The sequence below is a fragment of the Vombatus ursinus genome, unplaced genomic scaffold (assembly GCF_900497805.2).
Source record: "Vombatus ursinus unplaced genomic scaffold, bare-nosed wombat genome assembly UNPS02014926.1, whole genome shotgun sequence".
Classification (NCBI taxonomy): Eukaryota; Metazoa; Chordata; class Mammalia; order Diprotodontia; family Vombatidae; genus Vombatus; species Vombatus ursinus.
The window spans coordinates 2,088,928-2,113,814 of record NW_020954704.1 but is presented as its reverse complement, the minus strand read 5'-3'; the positions used below and the strand labels follow the sequence as shown (position 1 = coordinate 2,113,814).

Sequence of the window (24,887 nt, the reverse complement as noted above, 5' to 3'; positions counted from 1 at the left end):
GTAGCTATGTGTAGTAGAGAAAAAAATGAGAGGCACAATGCGTGCAAGTTTGTAAAGTAGCTGGTATCCTACTAAACATTTCACTGGTCTTGTTCACCTACTGTTGTAAAGAGCTCCCATGCATTCCAAGTGTCAGAGGTGATATTGAGAACTCACCAGTTTCAGAGTCTTCCAACAACAGCAGTGACTAACATCCCAGCAATCTCTCCCTTAGTTTTCAGAGGGTGGCTAAGGTAGAGAGGTTTACAGCAATATACTATTGTGTGGAATCAATTTTATTTAAATTGAGATATTAGCACAAAAGATCACCGAATTCTAGGGAATTACTAGCAAGAAAAAATATTCTGCATGTTACCAATTTTATTTTGTGTATTGCATTTTATGGGTTACTTCATGGTTACTGTGTTAGGAAAAGTGTGTATTATTAGAATTGATGTTTTGTTATAAAAATGTATGCAGAAAAATGTATTTTCAGCAATCTCTAGTGAAAGATTGCAGTTTTGGGGTGGTTGTGGGAACCAAACCCCCTATTTCCTATAGATTCAATATATCAACATTTCCATTTTTTTTACTTTCATGACAATTTCTAGGAACATTACCTCCATGAAATTTGAGGACTGACTGAATATATACACCCATGTATATCATCAGTGATGGCCCTCCCCTTAAAACCTAAATAGCATTTTTGTAACTCATTAACATAATTTTGTACATTACAGTTTTCTGTATCTTATGCCTCTATTAAACCATAAGCTCCATGAAAATAGGCACCCTCTCCAAAATCTAATACATAGTAGGTACCTAATAAATGTTTGTTGTTATAAAAAGTACAGTACCCTCCCCAAGAACTTGCCCAACTCTCATTATTCCTTAGGAGCTGTTGATCAGACTTTACTCCAGGTGGTAGGAGGTAAGATGAACTAGAGATGATGCTCTTGAGACTTCTGCATAGTCACATGGTCATGACTCTCCGGGGGGGGGGGGGCGGGGATTGGCTTTCCAGAGAGCGACCCAGATCAGCACCATGCCCTTCCTGGATGAGTCCTCTGGTTCTGATGATGACTGCAGCTCTCAGGCCAGTTTCCAAACTTCCATCACCTGCATCGAGTCCAGGAAGGCCAGTGTACCAGGAAGCCCACGGGCTATCAAGAGAGGTACAGGGAGCCTGGGGCATGAATAAGGCCTCAATAATCTTAACCAGCAGGCAGTACCCCAACTCTCTCCAACTGGAAGTGGGCTATGGAGGTGACCCCACTGGGTTGTGGGACACTGCCACTCCTATCCAATAAGAGTTAGCTATTGGAAGAGTCAGCTTCTAAAGCAGGAGTTCTTAACCTTTTTGGTATCATGAACCACTTTTGTAGTATGGGCAAGTCTATATGCCCCTTCTTGGAGTAATGTTTTAAATGCATTAAAAATACACATAGGATTATAAAGAAAAATTATTTTATTGAAATGTAGTTATTAAGATATATACATTTAAAAAAAAAAGTTCAAAACCCCATATTAAGAACCCTTGCTCCAAAGAGTTCACATTGAATCTTTTGAATGAGTTATTCAAACTTCATTAAATCCCTGGGAAAGAAAGAGAAAGGATGCTAGGATGGTAGTCCCATTTTAGAAATGAAGAAACTGAGGTACAGAATTGAAAAGATATACCCAGGTTCCTTTTAGTAAAGTGAGAGCCAGAGTTCTTGGGTCCATTTAAAAAAATTCCTTGCAAAACACCACCTGGTCTCTTACCTCCTTCTTTGTAAGGGGCAATAGGAATACTAGGGGGGAACAGCCTGGACTGACTCATGAAGAGAAAAACTGCTTACCACTAAGGCTCTTTCTCTTCGATTGTTTGAGATAACTAAGAAGTGTGATCATCCCATCACCCAAGCAACTTGCCCCTTACCATATCTCTGGCCTGCTTTAGGAGGAGGAAGATATGATTGTGCCCATTAGAACTTACTACTTACTCGGGAGGTTGGGCAGCTTTGCCTGACATGGGCAGGGTAGATGCTTGAAAAAGGCATGGGAACATGTGTCTCTTGACTATCTCCTCCCACCAAACCCATTTTTCCATGGCCAGGTGTCTCCACATCCTCCCTGAGTTCATAGAGTGACTACGCTATTCCCCCTGATGCCTATTCCTTGGACAGTGACTACTCAGAGCCTGAATACAAAGTTCAACGGACCTCAATCTATTCCATCGATGGATTTGAATCCTATGGGGTAAGTGAGACCTTGGAAGCATGGCCGCAATGACTGAAAAGGAGACGACTTAGCTGGTGATTTACCATACTCCTTTAATTAGAAACTACAAAGAAAGGTTGACACATCTTGTGTCAAGTGCATTAGGATTATTCTTGTCTTTTTAAAAAATATGTATCTTTGGGCAATATTTGGTATTTGGCAATATTTTGTTTTGATACAACTGATACTTCCCAACAAACACCCAAATAAACCCCCCTAAAAGTGCATTTTCTGAAAACAGTTAAGCAAACCTGCCCAAATAGCATAGTTGCAACTGATAATTCATGTCACATTCCATTTTTAAAGTTTACACGTCATTAAGAGAAAAGGAACATATCTTTTAATTTGACAAAGGTACCAACATTGTCTGTTGTATCACTGTTCTTGACAATGTGGTAGTCATACAAGGTTTTCCATATTTGTCTGATTTTTTTTATTATTTGTCTCTCCTTACAGAACAGTAATATTCCATTACATTTATATATCACAGTTTGTTCAGTCATAGCTCAATTGTTGAGTATGTTTGTTTCTAGTTGCAGAAAGAAATAATTCTTACCTCTTCTGTGTCTATACTTATTCTCTTGATTTCTCTTCCTTATCTTTATTGCCACAGCTAGAATTTTTAGCACTAACAGTGGAGACACTGGGTAACCTTGATTCAATCTTTATCTTACTGGGAAAAGTTTCCAGTGTTTCTCCATCACAAACACTGTTAGCAGCTCGTGCTTTTTAATCAACACTTTGAATCATATCAAAAATTATTTTCAGCATTTTTAACATAAATAAGCCTATCTTTTGTCAAAGACTTTTTCTGCTTACATTTGTCTAATCATGTGATTTTAGGGATTTCTGGTATAAATATGATTAATGATGCTAAGAAAACAGCATGGTATAGTGAGTATTTCATGGAACATCCTCAGAGTCAGGGAGATCTTAGTTCAAATACTGATTCTGACACATACCACTGACCCTGGGCCAATCATTCAACCTCTTGGTGCTCTAAGTAATTCTCTAAGACTATCTATACATTGGAGAGAAGGTACTGACCTGATTAGTCATCAGGATCTTCTTACATCAATGAAATCACAAGTCTGGTTTAAAAAAATTCTAGTAGTTTTCCTAATATTGAACCATCCTTACATGCCTGATATAAATCCAATCTGGTTGTAATGAATAATTTTTGGATGTAGTCTAGTAGCTTCTTTGCTGTTATTTACTTAATACTGTTGCATCAATATTGATTAGTAATTTTGCAGTGTCTTGCCTTCTTAGAATTTATTTAGAGTTTTATTGATATATTTTTGTTTTTACACTAGTCATTTTCCTATATTGCAATCTATCATTGGACCCTCCTTTGTAACAACAACAAAAAAACCTGTTAAGTTAAACAGACCAAAAAAAAAAAAATCTACATTAGAAACATTCTATGCCCATAGTTCTCCACCTCTCTAAAACAAAAGAGTATTTTATTATCCATTCTCTATGACCAAGTTTGGTCATTGCAATTGAACTCAACTGCTTTTTGGTGCTGGATTCATTTACACTTTCATATTCATTGTGCTCATTCTCCTAGTTCTTCTTAATTAGCTCTGCATCACTTTACCCGCCATCACAATACTCTGTAGGTCTATGTTTTCTGGCAAAACAGGCTAGAGGTTGAGTTTGTTCCTTATATGGTAGTATCCTCTCTTACGCAGAAACTCCCTTGCCACCATCCATTCCAACCAAGAGACCAGGATCTCTCCAACTTACAAGATTACCTCCAAGACTGAACAAGTCCATCTCAGGATCATTGTTCAATAACCTGGGAGCGGAAAAATAAACACAAAGCAGAAGAGACAACTAAGACTCTTAGATTCAGCCTCAGGCTCACCCAAGCAGGAAGACATGTGCTCTGGTTACCATAATGGGGGTGGAGGAAAGGAGGCTTATTAAGGGGTCCCCTGAACTTATCTTTTTGAGTTGTCATATTTTCCAGAAACGCTGGACCCAGAGTATACAGGAGAATCTGAACATGTCAAAGACAAAGCCCCCCTTGAGCTGACATAATTTGTTGTCTGCACCCCAAGCTGGACTCTGTGTGTGTCCTTAGAGGTCAAGACAGGCACCAGTCAGTTTGCTAAATAGTCCTGGCATGATCTGCAGCTAGAAAAAGAAGAAAGTAACTAAGGACAGATCACTGCTTTTTAAGGGTCCACTGTGTTACTGATTTTTCCTGCTAAGTGGCTTGTAATGAATCTGCTTTATCATCTCAAAGCACCTTCAGGACTTAACCATATATGGCAAGCCTGAAGCAGGCAGGGCAGCTCTGCATGTGCTGTCTGGAGATGTACCCCATTTCAACCCCTTCTACAAGGTGATAAAGAGGAGCTGAACTCAGACTGGACTGGTCCCTCAGTCATCTTGCCAGAATTTTCTAACCCTATATTCTTTGTGTGAGAAATGAGGTCCCTAAGGGGACGGCAAGAGGAAGAGTGGGTAATGACTGCATTACAAGTAGGCAATGGAGACAATATATGTGATAGGTGCTCAGTAAGTATTTATTGCACTGAATTGGAGAGCAACTTGTCTCGAAGAGTCTAGTTATAGGGACAGGGCCCAGACAGTAAGCAAGGACAGACTGCTCAAGACCTGGCTATGACCAGCCTTTCTCGCCTTACCTCGCTCTTTTCCTTTATAGAAACCCTTTACTCCCAGATAAATTGGTCTACTGTTATTTCCCAAAGACACCTTGTTCATTCCTTGCTTACCAGTCCTTGGTCTTGTCTGGAATGCCCTCCCTTCTGTGTCTTAGACAATTTAAGTCCTTTCACTGATCAACTGAAGCTCCATCTTCCTCTTGAAAACTTCTTGGACTATCTCAAGACCAATCCCAGAGATAATTTCTCTGAACTACCACTCATTTAGCAGTTGTCATACTTTATCTTACATGGCTATTGATTTTTGTATCTATTTTCTCACCTAAGGCTTTCAAAGGTAGACACCATGTCTTACACCTCTTTGTACCCTATACCACTAGGAGGGATACACTACCCTACATGAGGCATCACTGAGAATCTGTAAACTCTCAATAAATATATGTTAATGATGATACAACAATTGAGGCAGCTAGGTAGTACAGTGGGTAAAGAACTGGACCTGGAATCAGGAAGATCTGAGTTAAAGTCTATCCATCTGTGTGACCCTGGGCAAGTCATTTAACCTCTTTGCCTCAGTTTCCTCATCTGTAAAATGAGAGTAATAATATCACCTACTTCCCAGAGTTGTGGTATCAATAAGATAATATTTATTAAGTACTTTGCAAACTTTAACATGATAAATATATATGCTAGTAATTATTATCAACAACAATAAGAGAGTAATCGGTTTCATATGAATAACTGTGGCCTAGAGTATATCTAATAGCTCTGACCATATTCTCTTTTTTGTTCTTTCCACCTCAATTTCCACTTCCTTCCATGTCTATAGGAATCACTAGAGAAGTCAGGCTACCTACTGAAAATGGATAGTCGGGTGAAGACATGGAAAAGACGTTGGTTTGTTCTAAGACACAGACAAATCATGTTCTACAAGTCCCCGGTAAGGTCGTTCCCACAGGCCTATCACCATAGCACAATCATAGGACAAAGCAAGAGACATGGGGCAAGGGGGAGAAGGAGTAAAAGGCTAACCTCTCATCCGAACTTCAGCAAGCACTGAGCCAGAAACATGGAGAACACCACTGAGAAGGAATATAACCCTGGAGGGAACTGACATATTCACATTACAACCATGAGGCTCAGAATAGGATGCAGTATGAAAAGCCTGAGGGCCATAAAGCTTGGCAGTTCCCCAGGTGGCTTCTGGACCCATTCGGATAGTTCAATCTGTCCTTTTGCAACATTGGTCGATGGGACCTAACTGAGTTCCTACTTCTTACCCTATAAAACACAGCCTAGGTACCATATCCCCAGGCACTGTACCTGTTCTCTGCTAAGTCTTCCTAAACTGAGACACTACCACCAGGAAAGTCTGTGCGTCCTATTCCCCCAGACGTGTCAGAAGGTTACGAGAGGGTGAAAAACGAAGACTGCGTGATTCAGGTAGTAATGCCCCCATACCTCAACCTTGCTCCTCTGCCATCTCTTCCTACAGATTGATGTGATCCAGAAACCACAAGGTCAAGTAGAACTGAACTCCCACTGCCACATTGTCCGGGGGGAAGGCGCACAGACATTTCAGGTGAGTCTTACTTGTGTATACATACATTTATCATCTTCTGAAATAGGGCCCAGATGCTGAGGACAAGATGAAAAAATGAACCTAGAAGTAACTGAGTCCATGTTAGGTAATCAAAGTACATAGAGAAGACACTAAGTTCAAATTTGGCCAGGATTCCCATCTGGATATGAGAAGGGAGGAAAAAGAGAAAAAAACATAGAAAAGGAGAAGGTGATGGTGAAAGATGAAAAAGGGAAGATGGAAGAGGGGGGAGGAGGGAAGTGTAGAGAGAAGAAGAGGCTGAGAAGATGGGCCAATAAACCCTGGGATCTGTGAAGACCCAAATGCCTTTCCTCCATTTCCTCTCATTCCCTATATCCCCTACAGCTCATCTCTGAGAAGAAAACCTATTACCTGACCGCAGATTCTCCCAACTTGGTGGAGGAGTGGGTCCGGGTACTCCAAAGTCTGCTGAAGGTGCAGGCCATTGGATCCCCAGCCCTGCCACAGAGTGGGGCTAAGCCCACTGTGAGAGGCTGGCTGACCAAGGTATGAGCAGTCCCCATATTGTGAGCCTCCTGAAAAGACAGTGGAGGAGACAGGATGGAAAGAGGCCAGAAGGGGTTATGGAATCCTGCCTCATATCATATCATAGAGGCAGGTAAGTGGCACAGTGAATAGAGTGCTGGACTTGGAGTCAGGATGGCCTGAGTTCAAAACCAGCCTCAAATTCTACTAACTAAAACGGGAATAACAGCACCTACCTCTCTGAATTATTGTGAGGATAAAATGAGACATTTGTAAAATATTTTATAATTCTTAAAGTGCTATATAAGTACTATCATTATTCCATATAGCACCTTTTACTCAGAATCTCCATGCACGTTCTGGACCAATAATCTTGAAAGTATAGGGCTATGGCATGACCCCAAACAGTGCATGATCAACCAACTGAAGGGCTAAAAGATGGGTTGCAGATCAACCTCTCTACTCAAAGGGTCTGTCTCTAGGAGAACTACACCCCTTCTTTCATCCATTATTTCCAACACTGTGCCCTCCCACTACTGGCGTCCTGCTGCATGGAAGCTCCTAACCTCGCCACTTTCCACCTGGCTTTGGCCCCTCCGAGGGTTTACAATCTGAGGCCCTGGCATCTGCACTAGCATGTGTGGGTAAAATTCTTGCCCCCAATATACCTACATCGTACCCCCCTAGATTACCTCATAACTGTCTGTGGCAAGCACCCCTGCGGGGAGAAAGAGAGAGGACGTAAGTGTTCCACTTCATTTCTGGTGGGACAGAGTAAGTCACACAAGATGAACAAGCATGGATGGATTTTACTTCATTATCTTTCTACCTCAAATCTACACTTTTTCCGAACTCCCCTATTTCTATTGAAGGTGTCATCCTCCACTCCTCACTCTCATGTATCCAATCACCTATGTATCCAATGAGATGCCAAACCTTGCTGTTTCTACCTCCAATACATCTCTCAAATTCAACCCTTTCTCTTCAAATACAGGCACCACAACTAATTCAGATCCTCAGCACCTCCTGCCTAGGCTACTGAAACAGCCTCCTAATCGATCTCCCCAACTCAGGTCTCATTCCACTCCAAACCACCCTCCACACAGCTGTCGAAGTGACTTTTCCTAAAGCACAAGTTCAGCCATGTACATTGCCTGACTCAAACTCCAGTGGTTCCCTATTCTAGAATCAAATATTATCTCCTCTTTATCTCTCATACTTCTAAAATTTCAACTTTTTGTGTGTAAGTTTTCTAATGCACATAATTGTTAGAAAGGCAAGTGTTATGGCTGATGCAGAAATTTGTTTTGCATATCCATATATAGTGGTCATGAGTATTTTGGTTTTGTTTTTTGTTTTTTTTTCCCCTTCTCAATGGGTGGGGAAGGGGAAAGGGGAAGGGAAAGAATTTGAAGAAAAAATAAAATTGAATTTTTTTAAAAGAAAAAAAAAAGGCAGTGTTATATAGTAGATAGAAGGCTAGTCTCAAAATCAAGAAGACCTGGGTTCAAGTCCTTTCTCTAATACATACTGACTGTGTGACCCTAGTAAAGTTACTTTAATCTCTGAATGATGTAGGCAACTAAGAGTATAAATTGCAGAAAAGGTGCTGACCTTCATTGATAGAGAGAATTTCCTCACATGTGATTACCCAACAGCAATGAAATCACAGGTCCAGTCCCTATCTTTTGTTACTATTAGCGTAATGGGACATGTATATAATTTATATATTAGTAATAGACATCCATTGAAGGTATATATTCAAAAAATCTTTACTCATAGTGGCATACTAGCAAATAGGTCTGGAGACCATAGCTATAGAAATTAGCTAGTTCATCCTCACATCATACTCTAGAAATGTGGGAACTATTAGTTTCATTCCTTTTACAAATGGAGAAACAGTAGCCTGAAATGGGTCCTGAGCTTATGGCAACCAAGAATACCCATCTGGTTCCATTTCTACTTCCTTTAGCCTCGAAGTAATAGCCTCTCGTGACTCAAATTTGACAAAGCAAAGGGGCTTTTCTAGTCATATGATAAGCAACAGTGACAAGGATAAGATGGGCCTGGGCCAGGGACTCTAAAGGGAAAAAAAAGACAAAGTGGTTTTGTCTATCAGCTAGCATTTATTAAGTGCCTACTGTTTGCCAGGTACTGTGCTAAGCTCTGCTATGGATACAGAGAAAAACAAAAAATAGTCCCTTCTCCCAAGGAACTCAGTCTGATAAGGAAGACAACACACAAGCAACTATGTACAAACAAAATATATACAAGATAAATTGAGGGTAGTCTTGGGTACTAAGATTAAGAAAGGAGGACAGGGAAGAGCTTCCTGCAGAAGGTAGAACTTTAGCTGAGACTTGAAGGAAGCCAGGGAGGCTTGGAGATGGGGCTGAGGAAGAAGAGAATTCTGGACATGGGGGACAACCTATGAAAATGCAGAATTGGGAGATGGAGTGTCTTGTGAGAGGAACAGCAAAGAGGTCAGTGTCACTGGATGACAGTTTACATGGAGAGGAGTGAGATGTTAAAAGACTGGAAAGGTTGGAGGGAGCAAGGTTATGAAGGACTTTAAAAACTAAGCAAAGGATTTTGTATTTGATCCTGGAAGTGATATTGAGTTAACTGAGTTAAGGGGGTGATACGGTCAGATCTGTACTTTAGGAAGATCAAGGGGGCAGCTAGGTGGCACAGTGGATAGAGCACCGGTCCTGGATTCAGGAGGACCTGAGTTCAAATCCGGCCTCAGACACATAACACTTACAAGCTGTGTGACCCTGGGCAAGTCACTTAACTCCACTGCCCAACCGAAAAGAAAAAGAAAAGAAAGGAAGATCGATTTGACAGCTGAATAGAGAAAGACTTGAGTCTTGAGACTGGGGGAGAAATGAGACAAGGAGACCAACCAGCAGCCAAACAGCTCTAGCCATGGCAGCTCTAGATATCAAGAATAAGGATTGTTGGAACCCCTTTTCTAGGCAGTAGTTGCTTTCCAAGCAGAGGGACAGAAAGGAATTTCTTCTACTTTTTCCCTGGGTTACTAAGGATTGAACTGTCCCCATGCAACTTTCTAGATGAAAATAGAAAGCAAGATGCCAGGGCCACATGTAGACAACAGCTGTTCTAGTCATGCTGCTTCCTTTGTACCTCACTAGGTAAAACATGGTCATTCCAAGCTGGTCTGGTGTTCTCTGATCGGAAAAACCTTCTACTACTATCGAAGCCATGAAGACAAGGTATTTTACTCAATTTAGTGATAGTTTACTATAGGTTTTTCTTTTCCCCTCACCTTGGGGACCATCAGTATCCATTCCTTTGTTTCTTCAGAATAAAAAACCAGTCACCCAGACCCCTGAATTTCCTTGGACCCATAGATTTCTGGTAGTCCCTGCTGAATTTGACCTGTCCTTTCAATATCTAAAAATTTCAATTACCTGCCTCCATCCAGGATGTCTAGCCAGTGACTTCTGCCTATGTAGTTTGACTGCTTGGCTGTATTTTTCCAACTGAACTTCATTCTGCTTTCTGCATTGTTGAGCTGGTTGGAGACGTTCCCATCCTCATTTTCCTTGCCCTCATCTCCCCACCTCTGGTAATCCCAAGACACAGGGAGGAGAGTGGCTCTAGCTCCCTCTCACTAATCGTGTCTGTCTCTAGTATCCTTTGGGCTGCTTGCCTGTTCAGGGGGCATTTATAGAGGAGGTGGATCGTTCCTGTGATTCAGATGAAGACCACGAAGCCACTGGAGCAATGAGAAGGCTTCTCTCTTCCCACTGCACCCTGGTGATCCAGCCCCCAGAACACAGTCCCACCTATCTTCTCATTGGTTCCAAGCATGAGAAGGTAAGGCATGGAGTGGGACAAAATGGGGCCACCAAAAAAGAACTGGGGCTGATAATTTCACTCTCTTCCCTTTTCCCTCAACCTTGAACTTAAGGAAGTTTGGCTTTGCTTCTTTCCCCACTGCCTCTGCAGCTAACCTTTGGTGACTAGTAGGTACAGAATTCTTCCAAATCTTAGAATCCCTTGAAACAGCACTCTCAGAGGGGAATGACTCATTCATTTGGGGGAATGAAAAGGAGCCACGTGTTTGAAAATCTAAGTTATTCTTCCCCATGTGGCCCTGAATCTCTGCTTATGCTTGTTGGTTATGGCCAAGTGTCCTTGCCCCTTCAGTGCACTTCACCTAAAACACTGAATTCTGCCCATTAGACTGTGACTGGTTTGGGTTTTTGTTTTGCTTTGTTTCAGCCTTTCTTTGAATTTGTAGCATTTAGCATAGTGACTGGCATACTATAGGTGCTAAGTAAGTGCTTCTTGGAAGCATCAGCTAACTCTCCTTCACCTCTAGAACACATGGCTCTACCACCTCACAGTGGTTGCAGGTAGCAACAGTGCCAAGGCAGGCACTTCCTATAAGCAGCTCATTGGAAAACTGATGGATGAAGAGGGAGACCCCAGGTAAGCAGCATCCAACAGGCTTAATATTTAGGTGGAATGGGTGGATGACTTGGTGAGATTGTTTAGGGAGCAATAAATGAGTCATTCCTTTGACTGTTTTAAGACTTGCCTAGCCATTAAGGAAAATACTTAACTCCAACACCTCCACAAGCTTGGGTCAGGGCTGGGATGACCTACTCTTTGTCTCCTGGAGACTTTCTCAGAGTAAGACGTTTTCCAGTTACCTAGTGGAAGTTTCACTCTGTTTAGCCCTCAGCTTTGAAGGCAGGAAAAAAGGGTCGGTGAATGAAGGTGACTAGTTAATCTGTAGCTAGGGCATGTTAATAAATGAAACAGGAATGGAAACAGGGCTTACCTGAGTGCAGAATATTTGAGGTTCATTTGACTAATGATGTTTGTTCTCTCTCTCTCTCTCCCCACCTCCTCTCCTTTCCTCTCCTCTTCTCTCCTCTCTGTCTCCCTATCTCTATCTCTCTCCCTCTATCTCCTCTCCTCTCCCCTTCTCTCTCTCTCTCACTCTCTCTTCCTCCCTCTCTTTCCCACTCTTTCTTCTCTTCTCTATTTCTCTCCCTTTCTCCCTCTCTCTCTTGTCTCCTTCTCCCCTTCCCTCCCTCTCCCCGTCTTTCCTTTTCTTTTTCTTCCTTTCTCTACCACTTTAGTCAGGGCCATATTCTCCTATATCTCTGTGTGCAGCTAACTGTGAATTAAAATTGTTTTATTCTTTGGATTTGTATCCCCAGTGCCTAGTATAGTATAGGCACTTAATGAATATTTGTTGATTGATACAATGGCCAAATTAAGTCTTCATACATGTATAAATACTTGTGACCACAATTATATGTTATACACACTTCCTTCATAAGCCATAATGATGAACTCAATGCCAACTGTGTGCCTAAGGACACTCCCTACCCTTGTCCTCCCTTCAAGGCCAAACTCTAGGGATGAAGCCTTCAGGATGGTAAATGACCCTGGTGGTAAATGACACTGCCTTCTGCTGCTGTGCTCCTATCAGGTTCCCCTTTGTGGAGACACCCTATGCTGTGCTATAGTAAAGATGGGCTTTGTGCCTCCCTCACCACACTGCCCTCGGAAGCCCTGCAGACTGAGGCCCTCAAGCTCTTTAAGGTAACTGATCAGGCAGCCTATGCCATCGTCCCTGTTCTCTATCTTCCACGAGGTGTCCTGACCAGTACTTACATGCAGCCCTCTCAAGCAATAATGTAGCCAGTATACTCTTGTCTTTGTGAAACTAGTAGACAGGTTGGAAGAGCAGGGAGAAATGAACACTCCATGTTGCATCACCTGCCTGGGTTTTATGGTCTCATCCTCCTCTTTGAGAACAGAAGCCCAAGTACCACTACTGGGAAAGGATCTTCACTGAAAGAAGAAGCAGTGGAAACAGCATTTGAGGCACTGGGAAGAAGGCCTTTTCTTAAAGTGAAATGTATAAATGGTTCCCTGCTAAAATGCAGCTTTGCCTTCCTCCTTCTATTGTGACAGATGAGTCCCATTCTATCTATTCTTGTGTCTTATGATTATAGAACTAATTATAACTGTAGAAGGTGAAGTGGAGTATCTCTCCTTTTTACAAAGCTTCCAATGGAAGTAACTGAATTCCAGTGCAATGGGTCATTGTTGTTCAGTTGTTTTTTTCAGTCACGTCCAACTCTTTGTGACCCCATTTGTTATTTTCTTGGCAAAGATACTGGAGTGGTTTGCCATTTCCTTCTCCAGCTCACTTTACAGATAAAGAAACTGAGGCAAACAGGGTTAAGTGATTTGCCCAGGGTCACATAGCTAGTAAGTATCTGAGGCCACATTTGAACTCAGGTCTTCCTGCCTCCAGGCCTGGCACTCTATACACTGTGCCACCTAGGGGTTAATAATGGGTCGTACATAGTACTTAATAAACAATATTTACCTTCCCCCTTAAAAACCCAATCATCTCTCCAAAATTTCCTATTTCCATCAAAGGCACCACCACTCCTCCATTTGCACATAACATTACCCACTCCCCCTCACCCTCTCACCTAAACCAATTGCCAAATCTTGATGTTTTACCTTCCACAATATCAGTGGCAACCAGTCACTTCTCTCAACTCACACAATTACCACCTTAGCTCAGGTTCTCATGACCTCCTGCCTAACTTTATGGCAAGGCTTCCCTGCCTCAAATCTCTTCTCACTCTAATCTCTCCTCCACACGGCTGCCAAAGTGATCTTCCTGAAGGATAAGATCTGACCTTGTTCTACTTAGCAAGCTCCACTGGCTTCCTTGCCTTTTGACATGCAGCAAACTCCTAAAGCCCTTTCATAACCTTGTGCCAACCTATCTTTTCAGCTTTCCTATAAATTGCTCCATCCCTTCCTACTCTGCACGTCAGCCAAACCGGCCTTCTGTCTCCTGACTTTGCACCAGAATGGACTTTCTATTTTACTTCCACCTAGGGGCCAGATGAGTGCTGAGCCTGGAGTCAGGAACACCTGAGTTCAAATCTAAATCGCCATCTCTACTTCACTTTCCCCATTTGGGGATAATAGCACCCACCTCCCAGGGTTGTTATGAGGATCAAATGAGATATTATTTGTAAAGTGCCTAGCACATAGTAGGCATTTAAATAGCTTATTTTCTTCCTTTTGTATCTTCCTTCCTTTCCTTTCTTCCTTTTCTCCTTCCTTCCTTCTTTCCTCATAAAATTTCTCTTTTCCTTCAAGACATAGCTCAGGCATTACCTCAGCCCTTCCTGACCCCCTCAATGGCTAGTGCCCTCCCCTGAATACTACTTTGGGTCTGTTTGTACATATTCTCTTTATATTTATTCTTTATATACTTGTATATGACCTTGTTGCCTCCCCCATTATAATGTAAACTGCTTTCAAGTAGGGATTGTTCAATTTAGTGTACTTCTATTCCCAACACAGTGCCTGACACATAGTAGATGCTTAATAAATGTTTGTTGATTGATTGAAAGTGAGGAAACCAGTCCCCAAAACCCCAGCCCTTCCCTTGAGGGTATTACCCAGCACCTTTCCTTAGTAAAAGTGGGCCCATCCCAGACCACTTCTGCTAAAGGACTCTAAACACTTTCTCTAATTAGCCACTGTTTAGTTTCTTAGTGGAAAGTGTTGGTGGTGTTGTTGTTTTTCCATTTGAAAGGCAGAAGACCTGAGGCACATAAAGAATACTATTTGTTCAGCAGTAGAACAGAGGAAGCTAAAAGGGAACCCAGGAGTCCTAACTTCCCATTAAGGCTGCTTCTTGTGCTGCCTGTGGAGCAGAAACACTACATCCCTAAACCCCCTCCCTGCTCCCCTCTTCCCCCACCTCAGCCCTTAACAATAAACAACCATTCCTCATTTGGGAAAGAACTAGGAGTGAACTCAATTCTTGATTCTCCTATCCAGTCTTAAGACTTCTGGAAAAATGCAGCCCACATTACTCACCCGTCCCACTGGAGTGAGAGAGATCATTTCTGCTGCCTGAATTTCCGAACCTGAATCTAGCCCCCTGGGACTTAAAGTCACTTAGCATCTTGGCCATGAGGGCTTTGGGTGCCAAGAAGGATCAGAAGGCATGGGGGACTTGCTTCTAATTCTCAGTCAGTCAGGGAGCATTTATTAAGCACATTATGTACCAGATACTGTGCTAAATGCTGAGGACATGAAGGCCAAAAAAAACAAACAAACAAAAAACAAAACCCAAATAAACAAACAAACAAACAAAAAAAAAACCAGCCCCTGCCCTCAAGGGCATTTCATTCTAATGGGGGAGAAAACATAAATAATTAAGTACATATAACAGAAGGAGAGAGTAGATACTTATTTGCTTCCAACTTTTGTTTCTCAGTCCTGCCAACTGTTCATCAATGTACCTGTAGAGGCTGCCTCTGTGGACTACCATGTGTCACTGGCCCAAACAGCTCTGCAGGTGTGCCTGGTTCACCCAGAACTGCAGGGTGAGCTCTACTGCCAGCTCATCAAGCAGACCAGCTGCCACCCCCCACAGCGACATTCCCTCTTGCAGGTGAGTGTATGTTGAATGGGGGAGGCACAGCCTCAACAGAAGATAGGACAGCCCCCCTCCCCCAGGCCAACTTTTCCCAGTGGTGAGGATCCGCCTGTGGGGAAGTAGGAAAGATGCAGAGGGTAGGAGCAGGTGATCCCTTCAGCTATACCAACAGATTGGGGTTGCCCAGATTGATGATCTTATCTCTCTGTCACATCTCTCCAGGGGGTGGGGGTGGGGGGGTCACATCTTTGCCCCCTCCTTAATTCTCTCCACACTGACAGATCATCTGCTTGCCCATTCTTGTGACCGGTGATAGCCGCAGATTTGATAGTGTTAGACGTCTGGGTTGAGAAAAGAGAACACTGCCGTTCTCTAAGGTCCATGGCAAGGCGAGGACAACTAGACCCTGCACTCACTTGTCGGTGCCTGGTTTCCCTTGGCAGTGCTGGCAGCTCTTTGCTCTGTGTGCTCCCCTTTTTCTGCCTCATCATCACTTCCTCTGGTACATCCAACAGCAGCTCCAGCGCCACGCAGATCCCAGGTGAATAGATGGCATTTCCTTTATCCTGGTCTCTCTCCATATCTCCCTCTAGCTCTAACACTGAACATGATGGATTTAAGAGGGAAATAAGAAATATTATGGAACACATGAAAAAATGAAGGCCCCAAATCATCCCTCCCCTCTGATTTATTGAGAGATTTGTACATGTAGATCAGTGGTGCCAAACTCAAATAAGAATGGGTCCCTGGTGGGCAACATATTAACTTAGAAAACCACAAATTAACACAAATTATCTATGTTGTACTGTATTTCTCTTTATTTTGTTAAACATTTCCCAATTGCATTTTAATCTAGTCCCAGCATACTCAGGAGTTCTGTGGGCTGTAAATTTGACACTTTTGATGTAGAACCCACATAAAGATCCAGGTGCACCTAAGTTTCTTTACACACTGTTGCAAGCATACACACATCCACAGACATTCATCTGGGGTATTCACCCATAGTTACAAAGTCTTTCTAATGACCCCAAAGGTTTCGGTTTTTTAAAAATTAGCTCCATTCTGGAAATACTTAGCCATAAGTCAGATCTTACCCCTTCTTTAATCTATCACATTAAATAAATCCCAATCATTTTTTCTGAGCTTCCTGAATTTAAATCAGGTTGCCCCTACTTTTCCTCTTTCTTCTTAACACTCTTCTGGCTGGGTGGCTGCCAGTGTGAATCAGGAGATATCTGTGTTATAAACTGATATCGTATGTGTCCTGAGTAACAGCTGGAAGACAGAGCAGGCTTAGATTTCCCTGGGGATTCTAGCTCATGAGCCAGTGCTGAAAGTTGTTAGGGCCTAAGTATGGTGAGTCCCTCATAGCAGTCCCATCCTAGAGTGAATTAAACCTTGAGGATCCCATGAGCATCCAGATATTGAAGAATTCATAGCAACTTTCCAAATTTAAGCTCCTTAAAATTAACCCATAAACATTTATTAATTTCCTACTATGTGCCAGGCAATGTCCTAAGCACTAGGGATACAAAGAAAGGCAAAAAACAGTCCCTGTTCTCAAAGAGCTCATGGTCTAAGGAGGGAAACATGCAAACAATTATGTACAAACAAGATATATACAGGATAAAGTGGAAATAATCAGCAGCGGGAAGGTGCTAGCATTAAGGGGGATCAGGAAAGGCTTCTTATATAGAAGGTGGGATTTTTATCTGGGACTTGAAGGAAGCCAGGAAACACAGATGAGGAGAAAAGAGTGTCACAGTCATGGGGTAAACTGTAACTGTTCAGAGTTGGGAGATGGGGTGTCTTGTTTGAGAAACAGCAAGGAGGCCAGCGTCACTGGATCTCATAGGATGTCAAATAGGAGGGGAGGTGTAAGAAGACAAGAAATTTGGGGCAAAGGTTCTAAAGGGCTTTGAACATCAAAGAGAGGATTTTATATTTGATCCTAAAGGTGACAGGGAACCCCTCGAGTTTACTGAATAGGGGAATGACAAGTTCAGACCTGTGCTTTAGGAAGATCACTTTTACAGCTAAGTGGAAGCTAGACTGGAGTAAGGAGAGGCTTGCAGCAAGGAGACGAACCAGCAAGCCACTGAAATAAGCCAGGTGTGAGGTGATAAGGGCCCATACAAAGAGGAGAGAAGGGGCTGTAGGCAAGAGATGTTATAAAGGTAAATAGACAGGCCTTGGCAACAGATTGGAAATGGGAGGCAGAGGGGGAAGGGTGAAAGACCATGAGAAGTTGCATATCTCCAGGTCTGCAGGCAACATAGTCATGATTTGATACCATTTAAACTCCAACATGACAGGGATGAGTGTGATCTCCAGCGGTCCCGTCTCCTTTCTGTTTAGAAGTGAAATTGGACAATATGCTACCTACTGCCAGCGAGCCGTGGAATGGACCCTGGAGGCTGGGGAACGGGAAGCCAAGCCATCTTGCATGGAAGTAGTGTCCATTTTACTACGCAACCCCTACCACCACTCCCTGCCCTTCAGCATCCCTGTGCATTTTGTCAATGGGACCTACCAGGTGAGACAGGCAATACTTTCCTCCTGGTCCTCATTTCTCTAAGATTCCCAACCTTTTCCCTTGATACTATTTTGTTATTGTTGTTCAATTGTGTCCGACTCTTTATGACCCTGTGGACCATACTGTCAATGGGGTTTTCTTGGCAAAGATATTAACTGGTTTGCCATTTCCTTCTCCAATGCATTAACAGAGGTTAAGTGATTTGCCCAGGGTCACACAGCTAGTACACATCTGAGGTCATATTTGAACTCAGGTCTTTCTGACTCCAAACCCAGTGCTCTTGCCTCCTACTTAATATTTTGGCCTCCTGCCCCATCTAACTACTCCATAGAAAACTGTTTCTGTCCTGAGCAGGTGTATATTTAGCCTCCTGGGAAATCATACGCATGTAGTTGACTGGTTTAGGAAAGGCAAATTAACAATTAAAATTAGCCTGGCATGGGGGTAGAGGTAGGGGTGGGGGGAGGAGGGAAGGAACCACGTCATGGAAAACATTCCCTTCTAAGCCCTTGCATGTATGAGAAGGTGAAGGCATTGGAATGGTCTTCTTGACACTTTTGTACAAAGGGACAAACTGAGGAACAGATCTGAGAAAGCACACTGTTTGAAATCATATAGCAAAGAAGCAGCATAGAACAGTGCATAGAGAGCTAGCCTCAGAGTCAGGAAGAAGGTAGATTTAAGTTCTACTTCAGACCCTATCTCTGCCACCCCCAGGCAACTCTCTAAAACTATAAATCACTGAGAAGGTGCTAATTTGCATTGATGGGGGGAGTTCCTCATTGAGAGATCCCTATATTAATGATATCACAGGTCTGCCCCCCTACCCCACCCCTAGGAAAAAAGTCACAAAGCAGACACATAACTAGAATTTGTGTTTTATCCTAACTTCCTATTGGGAAGGCTGACATACCTAAGCATTTTCCTCTCTGTATAAAAACATGCAAACCAAGTTTTCTCTGCCATGATGTCAAATCATGTTCCTTACAACAAATCTCATCTTACCTTAGACCTCTTTCATTGCTTTTCATTACACTGAAACTTGTCTGCCCTCCCAGGTGGTAGGTTTTGATGGTTCCTCCACTGTGGATGAGTTCCTCCATCAGCTGAACCAGGAAACAGGAATGAGAAAGACATCTCACTCTGGCTTTTCACTCTTCACCGACGATCCTTCTGACAAGGACTTGGAGCACTACCTACAAGGAAGTGTTAAGGTGACGATTTCATGCCTCTGCATTTAAGTCCTGGCTGGACTCCCTCCAAAAGTGTGGGGAGATATAGTCACCTCATTAGGAATATTGATTGTACAAAGAGAATTATTTCATGGGCTGTGAAATCAAATCAAGTCAACCAGCATTTATTAGCATTTTCTATATTCTAGCCACTGCACTAAGCACTGAGAATTACAAATACAAGTATCCTTGCTGTCACGGAGCTTACATTCTAATAGGGGAAGACAACACATAAAAAGAACTTAAAAGGGAAGGGTGGAGGAATAAACATATTGAGGGAAGGAAAAGTCCAGAAGAGAACAGCTTAAAGAAGAATGAAGACACGGTTAGTCTGGTTTTGTTGTTGCTCAGTTGTGTCTGTATCTTTCTGACCCCATTTGGAGTTTTCTTGGGAAAGATACTGAAGTGGTTTGCCATTTCCTTTTCCAGCTCATTTTACACCTGAGGAAACTGGGGCAAACAGGGTTAAGTGACTTTCCCAGGTCACACAACTAGTAAGTGTCTGAGGCTGAATTTGAACTCAGGAAGATGAGTCTTCCTGACTCCAGGACCAGCTCTCTATCCACTTTGCCACCTAGCTGCCTGCATTTATAATAGTACTTTACAATTTACAGAACACCCTACAGAGGAGTGTGATATTTGATCCTCATAGTTGCCCTGTGTAATGCCCGACACAAATACTGTCATCTCCATTTTACAGATAAGTAAACTAAGGTTTGGGAAGTTCTTACTTGCCCAGGGTCTTGGTGCCAGTGTTAGAGCTAGGTCTCAAATCCATGTCCGATTCCGTGTCCAGTCCTCTCCTCTTTCCACACCACCCCATTGCCTCATTGTGAATGCAGCACACTGGATCCCTAAAATCATCTTATTAAACACTGAAGTTCTTTTTGAGACTGAACGTCTATGGAAGGGATCCAAGAAGCACCTGCTTTGGATGATATGACAATAGTATGATGAGACAATTCTCAAGAATTTGTTTCTGTGATTAGTCACTTAAGGTATAGGATGTACTGTGTATTGGTTTTCCATCTTCTTTAAGACAAGGAATTTTTTTTTGTCCCCCACCATGAAAACTATGAAAATGATGTCCCTGCTTCTTTGTAACCTCTTCCTATCCACACAGTCAGTATAGTCCTAGGAATGCAATCAACTCAACAATCCTTTGTTAAGCATCTACTGTGTGCCACGCACTGTGCAAAGACAAAAAAAATGAAAGAAATGAAAAAGTTCCTGCTCTCAATAAGCTTACGTTCTATCAGAGAAGACATGTCTGTACATAAGCATATACATTATACACACAAGGAAATTCAATTCAAGGTAATTAGGGAAAACAATCACTAGCAGTTAGGAGAATCAAGCAAGACTTTGTACAGAACTGGTGCTGGGGCCAAGTCCTGAAGAAAATGAAGCATTCTATGAGACAAAAGATGGGGTCCATTCCAGATGCAGAAACGTCCAGGGCAAAGGTGGAGATGGATTGTTGTGTATGAAGGACAAAGAAAAGGCCCATTCATTTGGACAGTGATGTATAGAAAAGGAAGTAATACGTAAGAAAGCTGGAATGAGATAAGGGCTAAGTTATGAAGGATTTTTAAAGCCAAACAAAGAAGTTTATATGTCATCCTAGAGACACCTAGAGGTGTCAGAGTTTGGTGAGTAGGAGAGTGACGTGATCAGATATGTGCTTCAGGAAAATCACTTGGGCAACAGAGTGGAATGATGAAAAACTTAAGGCAAGGAAGCCAAATAGAACATTGCAATAGTCCAAACAAGAAGTGACGGGGGCCTAAAATAAGGTAGTAAATGTATTAAAAGGGTTGACTGTGAAAGGCATTAAGGCAGAAACCTCAAGATTTAGCAAGTAATTGGATCCATGTGGTAAGGGAGAGTGAAGAATCAAGGCTAATGCTGAGGTTGGAAACCAAGGAGATTTGTAGAATTGGTGGTGCCCTTGACAGAAATAAGGAAATTTGATAGAGGCAGGAGGCAACTAATAAGTATTTATTGATGAGGAGGATGGTAATCAAGTATGACTTTGGAATCTGCAGTGTGTCTGAGGAACTCAATGTTGTAGTTCTAGGGCAGGTATTATGAGGACATATTTTCTGGCTAAAACCTGCACCATCAGATGTTCCTATCATTTCTGCTTTCCATATCAATTGTGAAAACATCCATGGCCATCTTCTAGGCAGTTCCAGGCAGATAAAACCCAGTCAAACCCTTCAGCACTTAGTCGAGATTTAGTATGCAATATTTACTTTACAGGTCTCCCATTCTTCTGTGCTCTAGTGCCTGGCTCAGCACAATGCTAGGCACATATAGGTTCCGAAGGAAGCCTTTGGTCATGAGAAGAATGGTACTTAATTGAAGGGAAATGATCAGTTAAAATGGGTGTCTTCAGGGGTCTTTCTGAGTTTTCCTTCATAAAAGCATCTCTCTCTATTATTCTTCCTAAAGATCTGTGATGCCATTTCCAAGTGGGAACAATCTCTGAGAGAGCTTCATCCTAGGAAGTCTGAGGGCAGCAACCGGATCGTGAAACTGATTTACAAGAACAGGTCCTAAACACTGAGGATGGGATGGGACACAAATACGGCACAAGGGACTGAACCTTATGGCCTTCCATTACCACCATGTGCTTATTCCCTCTCCTAATGGATCAAAATGTCCTCTATTCTACAAGGGTCCAAAGGTCTAAGCGCTCCTTGAGGGGTCATTCTAACCTTCACCTTTGTCCCTGGGTTACTTATATGACACTGGGTAATTAACCTTCCCTCTTTAGTCTTGTTTCTTTCTTCCTCCTTCAGGAAAACAGCAAAAACCAATCTCACGGAAAGACTTTGTATATTATCTTGCAAAAGGGAAGCTTTCCATTGGCACTAAGAGTTTAAGACTGTGAATTGGATAAGTAGCTCCACCACTCCATTCAAGTGACAGATATAGGCATTCTTAGAAGTAGGTAACTAAACTGTATGGTCTGGCCAGACAAACAATTCCTTTCCAGGGCTCATCTCCCAATAAAATAATAAATTCCCATTGACCTAATATCTCCACAGTACTTAACTCACCTAACTCACCCATAATATATCACCCATAGTAGTATCATGGTACCTAGTTATCCCAGTAGTCTAGTGGGAAAGCCCAGCCTATTCAGAGTTAAATCCAAGAAGTTTTGAGGACCACAAAGGACCTTCTTTCCATGTGTTACTGTTGGTATGAACTTATGTCATGTACCCTTCTTCCTTGTCACACTTCATGACAATTTTCCTGTGGGAAGGGTCATAAAGATGGGGAAAATAAAAGCCTTCCTCTTTTAAAATCAAGACTAAAAACAACCCTAAGAAAATTCAGTGTCCATCTTGATCTCTCTTTGTATTGTCGTTAAGTCAGGTCTTTCGTGTGCTCCCTTCTTCTTGCAGGCTCTATTTCTGGCATCAGGTCAAAGGAGAAACTGAGCAGGAACGGCTTCTGCTTGCCTTCCAGGTCAGCAATGAGATCACTGCAGGGAGATTCCCAGTCAACAAGGAACTAGCTCTTGAAATGGCTGCACTGATGGCCCAGGTAAGTGATCAGCTTATCAGCTGAGTGAAACACCTCTGATACTAATGGCCAGAAGAGATTAGATGACATCTTAATATTGCTGCTATGAGGACGCAGCCCATAACACATAAAATGCAACAGGGCTTACAAGACCTAAGAAAAGGAGGTGACAAAAAACATTAGGGAATTGAGAGAAACAGTTCCAGGAGGTCTGTGCAGAGAATACAAAAACCCTTTGCAGGGCTTTTTGTATGCTAAATGTCCCAAAGGATGGGAAATAATCAGACTACTTCACACATTTTATCTGCTAGAAGTGTAAAGGAAAAAGGAATATACCTTTAACCCAGTCTATGGCACTTTTTCACCACCTTGATAACAGAAAGCTGACCTGCTAGGAGGCAATTGTCTCTGTAAGAAGTAGGGGCCCAGGGAATGGGAGAGAGCTAGATTTACAAAAACCGAAGAAGTGGTTGGAATAAATGATCAATCTGTAAGGTACCATCTAACACTTAACATTCTTGTCTGAATGAAAATTTAAAAAAAAAAATTTATTAAGTCATTATTATGGGAAGAAGACCTGAGTTTGGAACCTAGCTCTCCCCCTTACTAACTCTGATCGTGGGCATAGGACTTAACCTCTCTGAGCCTCAGTGTTTTCATTTTTAAAATGAGGACAATAACATTTGCACTACCTATAAGATTAAATATGATGATGAAACATACTTTGTAATAGTAAAGTGTAATGTAAATGCAAGCAAGTATAATTTTTATTAGGACTTTGTTTTTATAGCTTGAAGTAAAGGGTTGATACATCCTAACAATACACTCCTGCAGTCTAATGTCACATCTCCATTCTCAAAATTAGACCCATAAATTCCACTTCTTAACGCACCCTTTATGAACACTCTTATAGTCCTAACTGAGGCCTAATGTTTGTATACTTTCTACACAGGTGGAATATGGGGATCTGGAGAAGCCTAAACTTCCTGGTCCTGTGGGAATAGCTCCTGCCAAGGCTCAGCATCTCCTCCAATTGGTCCTAGATAGGTTCTACCCTAGAAGATATAGATATGGTGCCCCTTCTGAACAGCTGAGGTAGGAGGGGCAGTAGCTCAGCATGATACAGGAGGTGGTATAGGGAGGAGAGGGTCTGATATAAGTAAGGGTTGCCACATAAATTTTGCATCTGGGTCCTTCACTGATGAGGTTTTCTTCCCCCTCCCTTCTCATAGACACTTGGCAGACACACTGGCTTCAAAATGGACAACACTGCAAGGCTGTTCCTCAACTGAGTGCATCCGAATCTACTTGACTGTTGCTCGAAAGTGGTCCCTGTTTGGTGCTAAACTCTTTGCTGCTCAGGTGTGTGTCAGTAGCCCCTAGGAAAAATACACCACCACAATATATGGAGAACCTCCAAGACCCTCCCAGAGCTTCTGAGTCCTCTTCCAGCTGCCTAGGTTTGGCCTGACCCCACACAACATGGTGGGTGATTCCTGGAACTGGTGTCAAAGGGACTTGAATTGGAATTCTGGACTTAATACCTACTCTCTGGGTGCCCCTGGACAAATCACTTCTCCTTCCTAGGTTTCAGTTTCCTCATTTATAAAATGGGTGTGTTGGACTAGATTGAAGATCGCTTAAGATCATGGTGGTATGTAACCCACAGTGGTGCTTCACCACTAGAGGTCACTAGTGCACCAACTCATTTCTAATGTCCACATCTCAGGAGACCCTTTCTCCTATGGCCTCTGTTTCTCTGCCTTCCTTTCCCCTTCCCCAATGCTCTTATCATTCTTGACAAGGTTAAAGCTAAATAGTAAACTCATTCACAATAAAGTGCTAGTGACCTATTACATCCCCAAGGAGTACTTTTAAAGTGAAATATAGAGAGACCATGAACCTCTAATAAGCACTGCACATAAGGGAAATTTTTTGTTTGCTTGCTTTCCTGCAATACCATAAGGAACCACCTATTTCAGTTTCACACAAGAAAGACAAGATTTCATTGTCTGGCATAAGCTTTAACCTATCACCACAGACTCCTTAGCATCCTGCTCCAGTGAGTCAAGCAAGGTCATCCTGAATACTGGAAACCTTCCCCATCCCTCCTCCCTAGGGATGTGATAGGATGCAG

At 42.4% G+C, this 24,887-nt stretch overlaps 1 protein-coding gene across 1 annotated transcript in view; it reads left to right on the top strand.

Annotated features, from left to right (window-relative positions):
• PLEKHH1 (pleckstrin homology, MyTH4 and FERM domain containing H1) overlaps nucleotides 1-24,887 on the top strand; it is a 66,259-nt gene that overhangs the window by 39,709 nt on the left and 1,663 nt on the right. The window contains 17 exon segments of the mRNA XM_027843684.1: nucleotides 1,004-1,154; nucleotides 2,078-2,220; nucleotides 5,710-5,820; nucleotides 6,376-6,462; nucleotides 6,829-6,990; nucleotides 10,125-10,205; nucleotides 10,627-10,812; nucleotides 11,321-11,426; nucleotides 12,443-12,558; nucleotides 15,281-15,457; nucleotides 15,886-15,983; nucleotides 17,801-17,978; nucleotides 19,037-19,192; nucleotides 21,668-21,768; nucleotides 22,630-22,771; nucleotides 23,703-23,845; nucleotides 23,983-24,112. Coding sequence (XP_027699485.1) covers nucleotides 1,004-1,154; nucleotides 2,078-2,220; nucleotides 5,710-5,820; nucleotides 6,376-6,462; nucleotides 6,829-6,990; nucleotides 10,125-10,205; nucleotides 10,627-10,812; nucleotides 11,321-11,426; nucleotides 12,443-12,558; nucleotides 15,281-15,457; nucleotides 15,886-15,983; nucleotides 17,801-17,978; nucleotides 19,037-19,192; nucleotides 21,668-21,768; nucleotides 22,630-22,771; nucleotides 23,703-23,845; nucleotides 23,983-24,112 — 2,268 coding nt within the window.